This window comes from Tiliqua scincoides, chromosome 1 (assembly GCF_035046505.1).
Source record: "Tiliqua scincoides isolate rTilSci1 chromosome 1, rTilSci1.hap2, whole genome shotgun sequence".
NCBI classification, from domain to species: domain Eukaryota; kingdom Metazoa; phylum Chordata; class Lepidosauria; order Squamata; family Scincidae; genus Tiliqua; species Tiliqua scincoides.
In genome coordinates, this window is record NC_089821.1 from 81990327 (window position 1) to 82010017 (window position 19691).

The 19691-nt window shown below is 43.7% G+C and overlaps 1 protein-coding gene across 2 annotated transcripts in view; it reads left to right on the plus strand.

Moving 5' to 3' along the window:
• CEP70 (centrosomal protein 70) overlaps positions 1–19388 on the plus strand; it is a 33334-nt gene extending 13946 nt beyond the window's left edge. The window contains exons 8-18 of one of the 2 annotated variants that reach the window (XM_066632732.1): positions 695–754; positions 960–1059; positions 1651–1739; positions 2003–2074; positions 3217–3319; positions 7457–7630; positions 11078–11224; positions 11353–11521; positions 12991–13105; positions 18467–18546; positions 19317–19388. In XM_066632732.1, the coding sequence (XP_066488829.1) occupies positions 695–754; positions 960–1059; positions 1651–1739; positions 2003–2074; positions 3217–3319; positions 7457–7630; positions 11078–11224; positions 11353–11521; positions 12991–13105; positions 18467–18546; positions 19317–19378 (1171 nt within the window). In that variant the 3' untranslated portion in view covers positions 19379–19388. Of the gene's footprint in view, positions 1–694; positions 755–959; positions 1060–1650; positions 1740–2002; positions 2075–3216; positions 3320–7456; positions 7631–11077; positions 11225–11352; positions 11522–12990; positions 13106–13325; positions 13394–18466; positions 18547–19316 lie in introns of those variants that run through there. The other variant, XM_066632723.1, reaches the window with a different exon arrangement.
• The last annotated feature ends 303 nt before the right edge of the window (positions 19389–19691 follow it).

A 19691-nucleotide genomic window follows, 5' to 3' on the forward strand; every position in this document is an offset into this window, starting at 1 on the left:
GAGAGACAAAACAGTCCGCACAGCTATATGTTAAGTTTGAAGCTTACTATTCATTTGGTCTGGAATTTAAGGATTGGCTGACTATGTAGAACTTATTGAATGACTGAGAAGGACTGTAAAACGTGGAGGCTATTGCTATATTCACTTAACTGGGAGTGAATCCCATTTGAACTCATAGGATTTGCTTCTGAATAATCATGCATAGGATTGTGCAGTGAATTATGCAACATATAATGTAAATAATAGAGATGCCAACAGATTTTACAGATCTTTGAATTGGACTTCTGATCATGTGGCTTGTAAATTAAACTGCTTTTGACAACCAGCATAGATGTTAATATCTTGAGACCAACGTATTAAAAATATTTATACTATAAGGAAAGCTATAGTTTTTAGATATTTGGCACTACGATGCTGTCTCTGAGTGCAAATCTCTCCCTCCACCCAGCTTTGGTGGTAGGGGAGGTTGTCCTGAATTAGTTTCTCCTGTAATTTTGTGGGCTCCCTACTTGTCTATTTTAGTATATCTACACAGTAAAATGTATTCAGACAGTGAAAAAAGGTAAGGGATAAATGGGAGTGAATTATTTTTTAATGTTCAGGAAGACAGAGATGCAGGCTATGGATGATCAGGCACACATACAATTTATGTTGGTCTTTGAATAATTTTTCCCTTTCCTCCCTGACTCTTTAGAATTTGTTGTCTAATTGACTATTATGAGTCTCAGATCAACCAAATAAAGAAAGATCTAAGGTAAGAGATTTCTGTAATGTAAAATGATACTGATGTGGTGGTGATACATAGATGTCTGAATAGTTTCAGGATATGGATATCTTAGTATTTTTAATATGCTCTTCTGACAGGACAATGATGTTGAATGGATTGCTTGTAGATCTAACATTCAGTTTTGTCTCTCTAGACTCTTCACTAAAGTGAAATGTGTTTTTATCCTTTATAGGAAATCTAAGAGAGAAACAGATTATACACAAGGTTTAGGAAAAGAAAAGGAAGATATTCTGAACATTGATGCCACTACACACTACAAAAATCTACTCCTGGTAAGGAACTGCTAGACCAGTGGTTCCCAAAGTCCTACTTGGACTTTGGAAACCCTGTAAGTATTTGCAGGAAAGGGGAGGGGGGCAGTAACAAGATTGGACGATCGTGCTGCTGCTAGAGAGAGCAGGGTTTTAAAAACTTAACTGGAGGTTACTAAGGTTCTCCAAAGGGTCTGTGGAGCATGTGACCCCCTCTGCAGCCCTCCTGGCAGCTTCAAACTTCTGTAAAAAAAAAAGGGGGGGGGAAGAAACCACTTCCTGTTTTCATCATGAAACCAGAAGTGGTTTTTTCTTTTTTATAGGAGTTTGAAACTGCTGGTAGGGGGGCGAGACTCCGCCAGATCCAGAGCCCTGTGCCAGGTTGCGCGACCCAACGACTGTCCCCTTCTCCCGAGGAGCCACTGGTGGCTGCCCGGCATAATCAGGATGTCGCAGTAGCCATTTTGGTGCCACGGCAGCCCTGCATGCTGGGCAGTTCAGGATTGGGCTATAAACTAGTAGAGTTGTCGTGAAGACAAATAAAACAAGGTTTGTAACACTGAATGATGTTCCAAGAACTATGTACTTACTACTTACAATTTTTTTAAAAAGTCTTTCCAGAATCAGATAATTGAGACAAAATCTCAAAATGAACAGCTGCTTCTTGAAAATTCAAGTCTAAAGAAAGAGTTGAAAATCAGGTAGGAATGTTTTCTTGAGTTCTTCAGCATAATACTTTTAAAAATGTCCTGGCTCTTTAAAATTATGTACAACATTTTCCACCATGTAATATCAATCAGTCTCTTACAGTTAATCTGTCAGTATGAAAAATTTGCAAGTAAAGCATTGTTGCCGTGGTTGTCATTCATTTTAGCAAAGGGGTGTGTGTGTGTGGGGGGGGGGGTATTTTCTATTGCTAGATTTACCTAGTTCTCATTTTGTTAAGATTTAATTTTTTTTTTAGGCCAACTGTGCAAGACCTAAAATTTTACAAACACCAAGTGAAGAAGTTGGAAAAAACACTGAAGAATAACAAGTAACTATAATCTTTATTAATAGAAGTGTATTATTGTTTTGAAATTTTAAAACAAAGTAGGAACAACTTAGTGATAGGCTTTTCCTCGAGATAGGCAGCTGGGGGGGGGGAAGCAAAGGACTGAGCCAATTGAGCTTTCAATGCACAGTACTGACGTAGAATTCTCCTTAGATATTGTGAATCATAGCCTTTGTAACTTCAACTGTCCATGCAAAATGGCAGGAAAGGGGGCAGAGGAAGACCAGTTAGGGAGAATTTTGGGCTTCCCTGACAATCTCTGATTGAATGATTCTTCCTTAAATAATCTCTGACTTATTCTTTCTTAATCATGTTTAATTTAATAAGGAAATGAGGTTTGGGGCCTAGACAGGTCTAGAAATTGCTGTTTGTGTGTGTCACAGGTACAAAGGCACACATAAAGAAAATGTAATAAAATATTTCTTTATCTAGTGTGTAAACAATCTGTGGAACTCCTTGCCACAGAATATTGTGATGGCACCTGGCCTAAATGATTTTAAAAGGAAATTGGCCAGATTTAAGGAGGAAGAAGACTACAAGCCATGATGGGGATATGCAGCATGTTGGTTTTAGAGTAGGCTGTCTCTGAATGCCAGAAGCAAGGCAGTGGCAACAGGATACAGATAACCTGTTGTCTTGTGTGCTCCCTGAGGACCAAATCCTATCCAATTTTCCAGTGCTGGGGCAGCTGTGCCAATGTGGCATGCACTGCATCTTGTGATGGGGAGGCAGTCAGAGGCCTCCTCAGGGTACGGGAACATTTGTTCCCTTATCTTGGGGCTTCATTGCGGCTGCACCGGTGCTGGAAAGTTGGATAGGATTGGGCCCTGAGGCATCTGGTGGGCAACTGTGAAATACAGGAAGCTGAACTAGATGGGCCCTTGGCCTGATCCAACAGGGCTCTTTTGATGTTCTTTGTGCTTCCACAGTTTTGCTCTTCAGATCATCAGTTTATATAAAAAAATCAAAACTGGGTTGAAGAATACCATTCCAATTAAACAGGCTTCATTTTTGGTTAGCACCCCTAATGTGGGTGCTAAATGCATAAACTTTGTAGAAGTCTATTTTTGTTTTTGAACTGTTCTCTTTTTCCTGATGTGGTTGTTTTTTGGTCTGCTGTATAGGTCTCAAGAGATTAATAAAGATGAACATGTAAAAGAAAACAGAGAATTAAGAAGTGCTACAGGAGGAGACCAACTGCAGGAAGTGTGCAGAAGTTATTTGCGAGTAGGTAGATAAATGCCTTTTGCAGAAGTTGCACTGCAAGTATACATTGATTTCAATTAAAGCTTTTTTCATCCAGAAACAGTACAGGGAGGGATCTGAATCATGGCAGGGTGGAGCATTAAAGCCACCCTACCCACTCCCTCACCAGGGCTGAGTGCTGTTCTAAGAAGGTGTTGGGATAGTACCCCCATTCTCCTTGTCCCAAGGGAGCAATGCTACATCTGTGGGCGGGTGGTAGCAAATAGCATACATGGGCTTCTTGATTCTTTATGTAAGTTAGAACAAAAGACTACCCCTCCCCCAACCATGAGCCAACAAAAGGTAGGTTGCATTCATCAGTCTCTGTGCATAAAATGAAGTGCCCACCTGGGAATGCGTTCTCTAACTCAGACAGAACCCCTTCCAACCAGGATGCCTGCTAGAGCAGTGGTTGGCCCTCTGGATGGTGAAGGAGGGAAAGTGGAGATAAAAGGAGACTTAGAGATGGAAGAGAAATTAAATGAGTTCTTTGCATCTGTCTTCATGGCAGAAGACCTCGGGCAGATACCACTGCCTGAATGGCCCCTCCTGACTAAGGAATTAAGTCAGATAGAGGTTAAAAGAGATGTTTCAGATAAGTCACCAGGTCTTGATGGCATCCACCCAAGAGTTATTAAGGAATTGAAGAATGAAGTTGCTGATCTCTTGACTAAAATGTGCAACTTGTCCCTCAAAACGGCCATGGTGCCAGAAGATTGGAGGCTAGCAAATGTCACACCGATTTTTAAAAAAGGAAGGAAGGGAGACCCGGTAAACTATAGGCCGGTCAGCCTAACATCTATATCGGGTAAGATGGTGGAATGCCTCATCAAAGATAGACTCTCAGAACACATAGACGAACAAGCCTTGCTGAGAGAGAATCAGCATGATAAGTCTTGCCTCACAAACCTTTTAGAATTATTTGAAAAGGTCAACAGGCATGTGGACGCGGGAGAACCCATGGGCATTATATATCTGGACTTTCAGAAGTCGTTTGACACGGTCCCTCACCAAAGGCTGCTGAAAAAACTCCATAGGGAATTAGAGGGCAGGTCCTCTCCTGGATTGAGACCTGGTTGAAGACCAGGAAACAGAGAGTCGATGTCAATGGGCAATTTTCACAATGGAGAGAGGTGAAAAGCGGTGTGCCCCAAGGATCTGTCCTGGGACGGCTGCTTTTCAGCCTCTTCATAATTGACCTGGAGACAGGGCTGAGCAGTGAGGTGGCTAAGTTTGCAGATGAAACCAGACTTTTCCGAGTGGTGAAGACACTGTGAGGAGCTCCAGAAGGATCTCTTCAAACTGCCAGAATGGAAAGCAAAATGACAGATGTGTTTCAATGTCAGTAAGTGTAAAGTCATGCACATTGGGGCAAAAAGTCAAAACTTCACATATAGGCTGATGGGTTCTGAGCTGTCTGTGACAGATAAGGCGAGAGATCTTGGGGGGTTGGTGGACAGCTCGATGGAAGTGTTGACCCAATGTGCGGCGGCAGTGAAGAAGGCCAATTCTATGCTTGGGATCATTAGAAAAGGTATTGAGAACAAAATGGCTAATATTACAGTATAATGCCGTTGTACAAATCGATGGTAAGGCCACACCTGGCCTATTGCGTCCAGTTCTGTTCACCACATCTCAGAAAGGACATGGTGGAAATGGAAAAGGTGCAAAAGAGAGTGACTAAGATGATTACGGGGCTGGGGCACCTTCCTTATGAGGAAAGGCTACAGCGTTTGGGCCTCTTCAGCCTAGAAAAAAGATGCCTGAGGGGGGACATGATTGAGACATACAAAATTATGCATGGGAAGGATAAAGTGGATAGAGAGATGCTCTTTACACTCTTACATAACACCAGAACCAGGGGACATCCACTAAAATTTGAGTGTTGGGAGGTTAGGACAGACAAAAGAAAATATTTCTTTACTCAGCGTGTGGTTGGTCTGTGGAACTTCTTGCTGCAGGATGTGGTGACGGCATCTGGCCTGGATGCCTTTAAAAGGGGATTGGACAAGTTTCTGGAGGAAAAATCCATTATGGTTTACAAGCCATGATGTGTATGTGCAACCTCCTGATTTTAGAAATGTGCTATGCCAGATGCAAGGGAGGGCACCAGGATACAGGTCTCTTGTTATCTGGTGTCCTCCCTGGGGCATTTGGTGGGCCTCTGGGAGATACAGGAAGCTGGACTAGATGGGCCTATGGCCTGATCCATTAGTTAGTTAGTTGGCAACTTTCAGTGTTGAAAGACTATGGTATCGCACTCTGAATGGTGGTTCTGGAACAGCGTCTAGTGTGGCTGAAAAGGCCGATTCGGGAGTGACAATCCCTTCCACACTGGGAGCAAGTGATCCATTGGGGCTGTTCTTATGTAGGATGCCCCTGGCCATACAGGTGAAATGGAGAATCTGGTTGGCCAACTGGATCAACTGGTCCAGGCCCTGAGTGATGAGTTCTCAAAAAGAGGGGCCCTTCTCCTTTTTCCAGGCTTTGGGAACCTCTGGGCTGCTCTCATCTCTAGCAGCAGCTTTCCAGGGACTCCCCCTTGCCCTCCGCTCCCTGTCCACTTCCTTGGTGTTCTCCTTGGGCCTCCCCAAGTCGTCCTTCCCCCTCTTTTTCCACTGCCGCCTCCTTGTCCTCTCACTTCTGCACCCTCTCTGTCCGTTTTCCCGCGTACCTTGTTCGTTCTCTCCTTTGTCTCTCTGTGGCTGTCACTTTCTCTTTCCTGCTATGTTTCTTCCTGCAACCCCTCCCTCCAGAGTGGTTTTTTCAATCCTCCTTGCTGCTCACTAGCTGACAGCACTCCAGCTGATTAGTGTGTGAGGGAAAGCTGTCACTCAAAGCCATCTAGGAGAGATCTGGTGGTGATGTCACCGCAGAACCTTACGAGAGTTGAGGGCAGCCAGGAACTCTCAGAATGGTGCTGGACTCCATGAGTTGCCACAGGGGTGGCAGGGGAACAGCACAGACATGTTTATTTTGATCCTAAAGTCCAGGCTGTTGTTGAATATGCTTCTAGAGAGAATCATTGCGACCTGTTACCCTTGTACGAAGTGTGTTTTTAGACTGCACAGTAAAAACTTTCTGTTTCTGGTTAACTATTGAAATCTTTTGCTGTTGGTTATCTATGAAAGGTTCTTTTGCTGCTGTTGGCAATAAATGAATGAGGTATGTGCTTCTTCCTCTCCTTTCATGCTCTGGTTTCACATCATATTTCTGTAGTTGCTGTTGCATGCAAGCTGAACAAATGAGTGTTTTCTTGCAAACTAGTATTGCAACCCCAGTTAATTTTGTTGCTTGTAAGCCTTATTTTATTTGTGGACAAAACTGTAGTTCATTACATACGTATAAGCTGAACAAACTAAACCAGAAAAATAGAGAAACTGAAGTATGTGAGGTAGGGAGAGAGCATGTGAGCACAGGGCATGTTTAAGTAGTGCCAAGCCATAACTTGGTGGTATGTCTGTTCTTGACCGGTTGTGTTATCCAGATATTGTGTAGACAGTAAAACTTGTATCTTCAAACTTTGTCTGCTTCCTTACTATAATGACATAAGGAAAGAAGTGAAAGGACAGTGGTATTTGGCAAAGGAAGTTGGTTAGTAAGGGGAAACCTGATCCCCAAATATTTCCATAAATGAAGTTTCAGCACACCCTTTTTTGACCATGAGCAAACCAAAGTTGAGCACTTTGTCTCCTTAACTTTAATGGGAAACATTGAAACATTGATTTCACTGAGTGTTAACTTTTTAAGCTCAAAGGTCTTAGTGCAGAGAACCAAATTTGGAAATGTAATGACTTAAAGGAAGAGGTCATATAATCTAGTGAGAGAGATAAAATCGGTATTTTACAGTTGGTGCTATATAATGTTTTGTCTTTGAAAAGAAGACACCCACTTTTGAGGAAAATGCAGACTAGTGTCTGCTCAACCTGCAATGCAACCTTATATAAACTTACTTGGGAGTTGTCCTGCTGAACTTATTGGGACTAATTTCCAAGTAAACATGCATAAATTACATGTCCTTTTTGAGCTACTTGGGTATTCAGTTTTGTAGAAGTTGAATGTATTCCTTTTTTTCTGAAAATAGCGAAAGTGGTTTCTAACGAATATTTTTTGTTGAAGGTGCTGAACAGCATTGACTCTGTTGTAAGAAGTCCAAAAAGAGCTCCACTGGTAATACATCTGCAAAGAAAAGGGCTTCCACAAAATGGCATTAAAGAGGATGATCAGGACTGTGGATTTGAGCACCTTCCTCTGACCATTGAAATGTGGGCTGACCAGCTAATAGCCTTGAAGGTACAAGTGGTGGTTAATTGCAATCCTTCATTCTTTAGTTAGGATTCTTCATTAGTCTGAGATGCGTCTTGTGTGTTTTTCAGGGATAGTGGGACGTGCCTTTATTAACATGATTATAAAGGTCTCTAAAATAGTAATGGAACTGCTCTTGCTGAAATTAATTGGTTAGTCCCTAAGGTAGCACAAGATTCTTGCTGTTTTCATCCTGAAAATTGCCCCTTTGAACTGGTGATTTTTCCCTCAGGCAGTGGTTTGTGGAAATTTCCACCTCAGTTCTGATTAAAATCACCCCCTTGTGCAGTTGTGTTTGAGAAAAGAGGCACTTCTAGTTGTAAGCATGTTTCAAAAGCATGCATTTGCATGCATGTCTAGTTTGACCCTCTATCTGTAGCAGCAAAAGCAACAGAGAATCTTGTGGCATCTTAATGACTAGTTTATTTCAGCATGAATTTTCATGAACTAGATAGAGAATGTACTTCATCAGAGGCATGAAACTCTCAAATATGTTTTTAAATGGCATTAGTTCAGGTAATTCTGTGTGTGCTTTTCAGGGTATCCTATTCCATCATGGTAACAATATAGGTAGTATTCTTCTGTTCATCCTGGTTCTTAACAATTGAAAAAAGCTGTACTGCAGTTAGTGCCTGGTATACAGTAGCTGTGCAGGATAACAATAAGGGACAAACATGCTGTGATGTCTAACTTAGATCATAGGACACAACAAGACAGTAGTAGGTTATTGTACATGCCATAGGTGGACCTGTTGTGCAAAGTGAACTAACTACCTTGGGCATAACTAGAAATGATGCCAAAGATCTGTAATTGGGATCTCCTTTTTAAGAAAGTGAATATAGAGTGTGTGTGATGATTGAGACTGCAGTGGTTAGAGGGATGGGTGTTAACCTCACACACTACTGGATGAGGATTGGATGAGGAGAGGATGTTAACCCATCCTCTCACACGCCATTTTCCTGATTAAAATTTCTCCTTTCCTCAAAGTGCAATTTTGTCCCTGTGGGGAACAAAATGGGGTTTACTCAACAGCAGTGGTTCTCACACATTTAGCACCGGGACCCACTTTTTAGAATGAGAATCTGTCAGGACCCACTGGAAGTGATGTCATGACCGGAAGTGACGTCATCAAGCAGGAACATTTTTAACAGTCCTAGGCTGCAATCCTACCCACACTTACCCAGGAGTAAGTCCCATTGTCTATCATTGTTAAAAGAATATACATAGTAGCGTGTTAAAAGTACAGATCTGTAACATTTCCCCAAATGCAGTCACATATCATGGTCACATACCATGGTAGTGACAAGTCTAATATATAAAAAAATAAAATATTGAAATGGATGGGGACCCACCTGAAATTGGCTTGCTAGTGGGTCCCAATCCACAGTTTGAGAAACACTGCTCTACAGACATAACTTCAGAGGGTGAAGAGAAAACAGTCCAGAGAGAGAGGGAGATTCAATGTGTGAACCACATTCTTGTACACCTCACTTTGAGGCTACTACTCACTTTTTTAAAAGCCTTCCATCTAGGCTGTGTTTGTTTTCCAGCTAGTAAAGAACTGAAAGTAACATTGCCAGCATGCTTCGGGTGTGATTCATTTTAAAAATGGAAAAAAAATGGCATCAAACGTACTTCAGGGTGTTTTCAGAGATGTTTAATCATTGCCTTATAGTTACTACAGTTACTTTAAATTTATTAATTTCTGTATAATGCTTTAAAAATCTTGAGAATGGATGGTTCCTTTTGACCAAAAACCCCTCCTTCAGTGCATACCCATTACAGAATGGCTGTGCCCAGTTGTTTCCTCAGAACTGAGCAATAACATTATTCAAGGAGCCAGCCATGTTTTCTAGCCTTGAGATCAAAGGGCAGATTGCTGGTGTGGCGAGTACACTATAACCCTGAGGTATTCAACCTGCTCGCCCCGCCTCCCTAGTGGATAGCCTCTAGGGGCATCACCAGGCATCTCGGGGAGAGGGGCTGGGCTGCTCTACTGCACGTGCTGCCTCCTGGCTTGCTGCTTTTCTGCAGCTGTGAACGAGGTGGGTGGGGCAGCATGAGGCTAGGAGGGCATAGTGAGGGGAGGTGAGAGAGAAGACTGGCTGGGCGGGCAGGCAGAGGTGCCACATCTCATCATGAAGCTCTCTCCATGTGCAGCCTCGCCCCAAGGACTACATTTCCCAGTGTGCCCCTCGCCCTGGGCATCCTGGGATTGGTCAAGGCTGGAGGAGAAAAGAGTGCGGAGGTGCAGCATCTCATCAGCACAGGGCGCACTCCTGGCAGGCTTCAAAGTAAGTACAGGCAGTGCAGCGCTTTCCTCTACTTGGGAAGGAAGGAGCCAGCCTGCTCCTACTGGGGCGGTGTCCAAATGCCCCAGCCTGCACCCCTCCATCTTGCCTGGGGGGAACAGGGGTGGCATCTGCTTGTTGGGTGTATGTGTGTGAGCAGCCCACATCTACTTTGGGGTGAGTTGTAATCTTGCTGGGTGTGGCTGCAATCCTTTCCACACTTTCCTGGGAGTAAGCCCCATTGACTCAAATGGGGGTTACTTCTGAGTAGAAGTAGAAGCTTGGGGTCTGTGTCAGCTTAACCCAGGATCCTCACCTTTCTCTTTTTTCTTCCCCCTCAAAAAAGGAAAAAAGCTACTCTTGATGGCTTTGACTCCAAAAATTGATTGAAAGTAAAAATCCCCATTCCTTTTCAGCCATCCCCTTTTTCCTCCTGCCTCCTTTTGGGGGGGGGCAGTACTCTGTTGGCTGCTATTATAAGACAAAAGGCACAATCCTAGCTAGGTCTACTCATAAGTAAGTCCTATTGTGTTCACTGGGACTTACTTCCAGGAAAGTGGGGTTAGGATTCCAGCCAAATAGTCTCTAGGTCTCAATTTGCATCAGTTTGCAATTAGCAGATACACACAAAACAAAGTCTGCCCCTCCCCCAGCAAATTCATCACTTCCCCCCTCCCTTTCCAAAACCCTTCAGGTGTACTGCTAACAAATTCAGGGCACAATCCTAACCAGGTCTACTCGTAAGTCCTATTTTGTTCAATGGGGCTTACTCTCAGGTAAGTGTGGTTATGATTGCAGCCTCAGGGTGCTGGCAGTCTTGTTTCTAGTGTATAATTATAACACCTTCATCCCCATTTTGGGGGTAACTGAGGTGAGGTGTTGTAATGCGGAGCCGTGGCCAATGGCTACAAGGATCAGGGGAGGCGCGAGCTGGAAAAGTCCGAGAACCACTGCTATAACCTAAAAAATAAATGCATCCTTAGCATACTAGACAGAGGAAAAAAAACTAGCTCTCTAGCACTTGAAGCTGAAAAATGAACACAACCCTAGTTTAGACTTTAAACACAAGGAAGGTCTACTACAACTTAGCCAAGAATATAAAATAAAACAGTCTGTCCTCTAATGATATTTTTATTCTTTCAAGAATGTGTATAGGTCCCTAAAAAAGCTGTTACTGCAGTTAGTACCCTGGAATACGGTAGCCATGCAGGATAACAATGAATGTATTAAAGTTGAAGATCTTCAGTTAATAGTGGATATAATCTCTGAAGACATAGAAAATAAAGAAAAGGTAATCTTGCTCAGAACTTCTATCTTTTCATACTTCTAGTCTGACTAAATACATCCCCAGTGTTACTTCTTGATTTAAGTCTAGATTGAAAGTTACTTTTTTCCCCTTTGTATTTTGGCTTCTTACAGAAAAGTCATGTGCCTTCACAACAAACGTTGTATGCAATTGTCTCCCACTTTCAAAAACTGTTTGATGTGAATTCTTTGAATGGAGTTTATCCTCGAATGAATGAAGTTTACACAAAACTTGGAGAAATGACCAATGCTATGAGAAATCTTCATGATGTATTAGAACTAGGTAAGGATTCTGTTTCTCTTCCTTCAAGGCTGTTCAAAACTGACATAGGACAGCTAAACACTGGTGATAGATTTTTGCCTTTTGAAGCTGTAAAAACAGATGCTTTTAATTCTGTAACTTCTTTACTTTTTAGATAATGTTACCTTATCACAGAAGCAAATTATCCTGAGATATTCAAGATTTCTGAGTCTTTGAGAATAGTATTTTTAGACTTCCATATGGGTATCTGTCATGCTCCCTGTTAGTGTCTTTTCCAGCTGCACTTTTTTCAGTCTTTCCAAATCATAAGAACAGCCCCAATGGATCAAGCCATAGGCCCATCTAGTCCAGCTTCCTGTATCTCACAGCGGCCTAGCAAATGCTCCAGGGAGCACACCAGATAACAAGAGACCTGCATCCTGGTGCTCTTCCTTGCATTGGCATTCTGACATAGCCCATTTCTAAAATCAGGAGGTTGCGCATACACATCATGGCTTGTAACCCATAATGGATTTTTCCTCCAGAAACTTGTCCAATCCCCTTTTAAAGGCATCCAGGCAAGATGCTGTCACCACATCCTGCGGCAAGGAGTTCCACAGAGGAGGAGGCGGAGTAGAGGGAAAGGCAAAATTGACTAATTGCCACCACTGCCTATGTATTTTTTAAGATTGAACTGGTAGTAAACTGAGTGAGCTGCCTTGAGGGCCTCTTTAGGAAGTAGAAAGATAGTGTGCAAATACTGGGATAAGCAAAATAAAATAAACCTTTTAATTTCCTGTTATGAGCTGTGCCAGGAATCTTCCAGAGGTCTACATTGCAGTACTTTAGAATTTGGGTTTAGCTTGGTGTAAACAGGAGTAGCAGACCTGTACTTTTTATTCCTTATCGGGGTCCAAGGAAGCTGCACTATACAGTACAACTGAGGGCACACCTTTTACTGAAAATAAGAGAGAGGATGAGGTAAGTAGGTTATTCTTCTTGTCTGACACAAACAATTGCGAAGGCGAATTAAGGCTTGTTCCAAATACGGTAAAAGTAGCTGTGTCTGGCACTTAATGATCCACAAAGCTGTATTAACTGGCTCAGTCAGCTCACCAGCCCTGACTTCTGGTTTGCTACTGATGCTGCCTGCAATTATAGAAGCCACTCAGGAGCGTTCCCAGTTGCTCTCTGCAGTGAAGCTGACAGTGTTTGGAGTGAAGCTAATAGCTACAGCAACAGGAGTGTTCTGATAACTGGAAAATTATTATATCTGACCACTTTTGGACCTGGAGATGCTGGATACAGCAACTCTTACTGTACTTTGCTTTCTAAGCAATACCTGTTTAACTAGTAAAGGAAAGCAGCATGTTAAGGTTGGATGTTATTGCCAAGGAACACTATGACTTACTTGGTCATAAAGATATAAAACGTTAGCCGCAGCATTGGTTATCATCACTGATTTTATGTAAAAGCTTATGCTCTAGAAACGGATGGTGTGTTCTTCCTAGATCCCTCTGCCCCACCCAGTGTCTTGGTGAACACTGTCGGAAACCTATGCAGCCTGCTTAATGAGAATGTGACCTGGCAGGTAGAGCAACTGTTGGGAACGCAAGACATCGAAAGGTATGTAAATCAGCAACACTTTACTTCTATATTTAGATTTAAATTCCAGGTAATACTTTCCTAGTAGTCTCAAGCAACCACTAGGATACGTATTCTGTTGTGTTCCAGTTGGACTAAGTTGAAAGCTAGTGTGTTGGGCGTGATTAGGGGAGACCTAGGTTCAAATGTCACCTGACCACAAGACTTTCTGCATCACTTTGAATCAGTCACTTTCTTTCAGACTGATTGGGAGTGAAAACCATATGTGCTACACTGAACTATTTGGAGGAAGACAAAAATGATGTATGGTTGCATAATCCTCTGTAATTATGTAAATGTATTACAAAGTAAGAAACCAACCTCTAGGAAATCCACCCCTACTATTTCCTATAAGGTACGTCAGCGTCTTCATACAAGGCCTGCTTGTTCCGTTGGCATTTGAGAAGGTGTATAGTGATGTAACTAAGCTTCTACTAGAACGGTGTATCTCAAGTATTTCCTCTGCCATACCATTTCACATGGTCCACCTATTCAAAGTACCACCAGAAGTAACTTACTTCTGTGTTGGAAGTGCAGATGCTACAAGACAAACACCAGTAAGAGGCTTTGGGGTGGATGGAAGCGCTTTTTCAAGCTCATAAAAGCATACTTTGGAGCTCTGCCCACCAAGCTGAGCCTCGTACCACTGTTTGCTGCATTGCATTCCTGGTCTTGTTGCTGGGTGGTAGGTGTCCAGGGGTCCTGGAAGTACCACCAGGTACCACTAGTTGAGAAACACTGTACTAGAATAGTACTGGGCTATAACCCAGGTAGCCGAATGCTATGATGACTAGCATATCATCTTACTGGTAATAAATCAGTAAATCAATAAATGAGAGCCAGCGTGGTATAGTGGTGTGGGAGGTGGACTTAGACCTGGAAGATCCAGGTTCAAATCCCCCCTCAGCCATGAAGCTTCCTGGGTGACCTTCGGCCAGTCACTTCCTCTCACTCTCACCTACCTCACAGGGTTGTTGTGAGGACAAAAGGAGGGGAGCAGCGGTGTATATCACCCTGAGCTCTTTGGAGAAGGACAGTATAAAAATGTGAAAAATAAAAATAAATAAATCATGTTTTATAATTAAAAAATTTAAATTGCGACCTAACTTGGTACATACTGTTCCATTGAGGAACGGTATCCCAGTGTTGTCCTTTGATGTCTTCATAGTTGCAGTATCATTTCTAATACTATATTGGTACATCATGGCTCAGCTCCGGACTTCATGAGATTAGGCCATAGGCTTTAGAAAACAGTTAACAAGCTTTAGAATGCTGCAGGGTCACATTGTGGGTGGAAAATACTTATCTCTCAACCTCTCGCTTTTGTTGATATAATAAAATATGATATTAATCTTCATTATGACATGTGCGCATGTAGCCATTTTCTGACTTTGGCTGTGCAGTAAAAGATTTTGGTAGACTGCAAACCATAAATCCAGTATTTAATTCAAACCTTCCATATGTGTAAGCAGCAAGCAAAAACAAAAAAATTTTCTATAAAGAGCAGCAATGTGCATCATCCTTCCTTTGTCTACGTCCAGGAAAAAAAATTGTTAGACTGTTCATTCCTGCAGTCCCTTTTGTGCCTCTCCAGTTGTCACTAGCCAGCTAGTTGAACACCAACGGAGATAGGAACATCTCCCACAGTTTTAAGTTGTAGTCAACATACTCCAAGTCCACATGTGATGGTTTGTATGCTGGGATAAAAATGATGAAGAGAGCTGTAGTATTTTCTCTGTTTTGAATAAAGGGAAGATACATTACCATGCATTCCCCAAATAAATACAGCCGACAACAGGAGGTCAGCTTAGCACTTGGCCTTCCCTGCACCCAAAAAGGTCCCTGTTGCAAGTCTGTTAAAAAGAGCCCATAACCCATAGGGGAAAGATGCACTCCATTGCCACGGTAAGGAGCAGGCTTAACAAATTCCAGGATGATGTATAACCGCTTCCCTGAGCTCCATGACGACCCTGCCCAGGTAAGCATTAACTGAGCATGGAGTTTCAAGCCATGTGTTCAAGCCTTTAAGTCTCTTTTGTTTAGAGCAGTGACTCTTGTAATGTTTTATGGGGCTTTTCGCATGGGTGAGGTGTTGGTTAAGTCAAAGCTTGCCTCCCTTGATAGAGTACTTCAATGGGATGTCTGTGTTTTGAAACACGGGATTTTATCCCTTCATTGCAGGTGTCCAAGACGGACCAGACCATGCATAAGGTTGACGCTTATCTGGGCCTGCTAGGAATTTCCTTCTGAGCCCTGCAACCATTTTCTGCACCCTGAACTCTTTGGTGAAATCCTGAATTCCCCAGGCCCTGGACTGAAAAGAAATGGCTGTCAGATAAATAGACTTAGACTTACAGGATATTCCCCTATTGCGCAATCCCAAAAGGAACTGCTTAAGAGTATGGGGTGTGAACAGTCCTGGCACCAAAGTTAACCTACAAAAATAACAAAACTCACAGATCTTACTCATGTAGCTGGTTCGGGTAGATGAAGCCAACGATGCCCAGATAGCTTCCTGGGCCTCATCGTACCAAGGTCCCACAGCCATTGGGGCATGGTCTCGGGTCCTGACTGGCCTCGGGAGCTAGCTGCCAAAAACGCTTCTCCTGAAATAGAGAGAGAGCATTGGCTATGCTATTTTCAATCCTAGGTACATGACTGTGTGTTTAGCACCTCACTTGCTGCATCCTTGCCTATTACATTTCCCGGTGGCATTAAACTCGAAGCATGCGTGAGGGTTTTGAACCCACTGCGCACCACCTGGTGCTTTAGACTGCTCAATTTTGTTGCGTGCAATTAAATGCCCGCTGTCTGCCCTATCACCCAATGTTGCCCTGGAAGGGAGAACCAACTGCACCCAGAGGGTACAGTCCAATGGGCTGGGTCCTGCGAAGCCCTGATGCGGAAATGATGGTCGCAGGCCATCCAAGCTGGCCATCCCAGCATGGTTGCAAAAAGTGCGATGAATAATGTCCAGGTATTTAAAAAGTTTCCCTGCCTTCTTGGGGTATAGCTGGACAGTGACCCCAGAATATACAATGGAACTATTGAGCCAATTGGTCCAATTTTTATTACTTTTTCTTTGCCTAACAGTTTCAACATCTCGCACAGGGTCACCCACTTTGGGGGTAGGCTCAGTAACAATGTGTAAAAGACTAAACACGTCTATAAAGTCACCTCCCCATATCTTCTCCTTGACCGACAAGCCGAGGTGTGAACCCAGAGGGATGGCTATAGTGCAATATGAAACCTTAGGCTTCTCCTTCTCCTCTACCAGGCCCAGAGAATCAACCTCCCAATCCAAATCCTGTTGTTCCAAATCAGGCTCACGCACAGCTGGGTACTGCCAATAAGGTGGAGGGGCTCTGCCGGCCTTGGGTCTAGCCTTGGAGTATGGATACGCCCAGCCCAGTGCCAAAGGGTACTGCGGGTAGCTAGGACCATGCCAGAAAGTAAGTGGCCCCCATGGGGACAGCCTGGCCAGAAGACCAAATGTGGCCCTTCTGTTAATCCCACACCGGTTCCAGGTTCTGATCAAAGTCAAACACTGGCTCACCTTGTCCACCGCTGCCTGTATAGGCCTGCGGTCGTGGCTTCTTAAGTGGACTGACTGCCACAACTTCAGGGGAGCTGTCATCCTGCGGGTCACCCTCCTCGGCAGTGGCCAGCGCACCAGCTGAGGGGGTGACCTGCTTAGAGGGGAGAGAAGCACCCATCAATGCGCCTTTATTTTTTCTGGTGGACCTACGAGGACCAGGGGCCAGACGAGAACTCAAGCCCCCATTGCCTTGCCCAGACTTCCTGAGTGCTTTTTCTTTTTGTCTGGCTTCGTAACGGGCCATAAAGGCACGCAACTCCACCATCTGATCCTCATTGTCTGATGAGGAAGGGGGCGGCCGCAACAGGATAGGCCTTTTGGCGGCCTTACCGCCTGACTTCTGAGTCTTTTTCCCCATGTCTACACTCCCCAAGGTAGTATATGAAAACTGGGGCCCACCCCCCCCCGTGTTCTTGTTTTAACCAGTAGGATATAGTAGCCCCTTGAGAAGGGCACGATAGCCTCGCCGAAGAACTCCACAGTCACCGGTGCTCTGGATCGCCCTGCTAACACCGAAGATGCCCAGGAAATATCTTCCCAAAGCAGTGGGGATGGGGCAGCCAGCAGGAACTGAAGCCCTTCAATAAAAAAAACAAAAACCTGCACACATCCTGATCAGGCTTTGTCTGCCAATGAGGGCAGGGGCAACCAAGCCCCGTGTGCAATGGGGGGAGGTGAACTACATCCCCCACAATTAAGCCTCCCCCAGCAGCAGCCCTTGACATAAATCAGTGAGGCTGCTGATCAAATACTGGGGGGTGGGCAGAGCGCGATGCGGGGAAAAGTTGGCACCAGGCTCTTTCAGCCTCCAGCACCACGTGGCCAGCCAAATGGCCGCCACCCACAGCCTGATTGCCCCCCAGAATCCCCGTTGGCTGGCAAGGCCGAAAAGAGGCCTCCGCTGCCGGCCTGCATGGGGTGCGGTCACCGTCCCGCACCACGGGGAGGCCGCCCCCCCGGGTGCCCAGTGTGGACAAAAGGAGGCCCCGGCAGCTGCTGCCCGCAGCACGCCAAGCCTGCAGCCCTGGCCGCGAGAGGCTCCCGCTACCCCCTACGGGGCAGCCCCAGCCCAAGTACGGACCTGGGGCAGAGACGGGAGCTTGCAAACATGGCTCTCGGTGCTCCAAGCCCCATCCTAGGGCAGCCTCTCCCCACTCCTGGTCAAGTGTCCGCTCAGGTTGCTTGCCAGGAACGGACTGAGCTCACCCCAGCGCATGCGCTGATGCCAATCAGCTGGCAGCCAAGACCTGCTGCCGGGGTGGGGAAAGCCTGGCAATAATAGCTAGCGCGCCAGAGAGGTGCGCTGGCAGCCCTTCCATTGATAGAGGAGGACAAGCACAGAGCCTTAGTGTTTTGTCATTTAGGGCTAGATTAATGCTTTGCAGAGCTGTGCTTAACCTAACTTTAAATGTATAATAGTAATAAAATAGTGTGCATATAGTGCAGTTGTATCACAGATTATAAAAGTCACTATTGCTATGCCCCAAAAGTCTACAGAGTTTATTATAGGAACAACAGGCAAACTTACTGGGGAGGAATTGAATTTTGCCCTGATCATAAACGATGGTATGTAAATACAGCTTGAATGTTTATTATGCTAACTACAGATAATCAGGAAAGCCCTCTAAATACAGCCATAAAGAATGGATTTTTGTAACAGTGTGTTGAAATCTAGAAGTTCAGTCAATTTTTTTTTGAGAAAAACCACCCCTCAACAACGAATGCAATTACACTTTTCCCCCCAGCATTATCAACAAGTTAGAAGAACATGATGACTTTTTTCCAGCTTTTCAAACTCTTATTGAAAAATTGCTTCATGTTCTAGGTAAGTAATGTCTATTATGTATATAATTCTGCGTCTGCAGCCAGAACTGTTCCGATTTAGGAGGTGATAAAAATGTAGTAAGATTAACTGCTGGAAAAGCACAAGGCTCCTTTTAGCCTAGAGATCAAATTATTTAACTTGTGCGTGATGAATTGTCAAATGTTGTTAAGCTACTCTATCTTAGGTCTGAGGAAGGAAAGAAACTGGCAGAAGCTAGACCCTTGCATGCCTTGACTATAGTAAATTAAGTTTGTTCTGCAGGGTACTAAACTGGCATGGTATAAGTTCCTGTTTTATATAGTCTGTCTTTCCAAGGGACGCAAGGCAGAATGAATGGAAGTTATATATTATCCTCACACTAATCATGTGAGGGAAGGTCCAGCAGAAACTTACTTGCTCAAGGCCACACAGTAAACTTCCTTGCTGATGTACAAAGCCAGAGTAAAGACTAGATTTATTTGAATGCAAATACTGGTTTTAGTACAGCTGTTCAACTCTTAACAGCTGAAGACAACAACAGCTGTTGTTGGGGTTCAAGTGCTAATGTTGTCAACAGCAGAGCAATTACCTTCCCTCCCACCCTAGCTGAAGTCTGCCCTATCATGCTATAGAACTGTTATGCTTAGCCCACAGGTGTACACATTTGATCCCTGTTGGGCAGGGATAATGCAGTGTTGGGCAGAAATGGCTTAAGAGTGCTGTCTTTTCGTTTACATTGAAATAGCTGGTGTTAAACGTAGTAATTTGCAATTCTAATTTTCTTGTTTCAGAGGTCAGATGTCTGACAGATATATTACCTGCTGTGCAGAAGTTGAAACTGAAGACCCAATGATGTAAATATATTTGAATATACATTCAAATGATGTTTGAATGTATTTTAAATAAGTATCTACCTTCTATGTATAGTCCTAGATTATTCCAATTAAAGCCACTTAACTCAGATCTTGAAGTTATATATTTGAATTGATTTATGGACAAAGTAGAATGTATTCTTTTTACAAATACACCACTATGCAAATAAGACAGTCAATACCATAGTTTAAAATGGTTTATTCAATTAAAAAACAAATCACATTGTAAGTCTGAAATAGTTTCAAAACTATACATTCCATTACTGACATGAATAGTATAAAACCAGAAAGTGC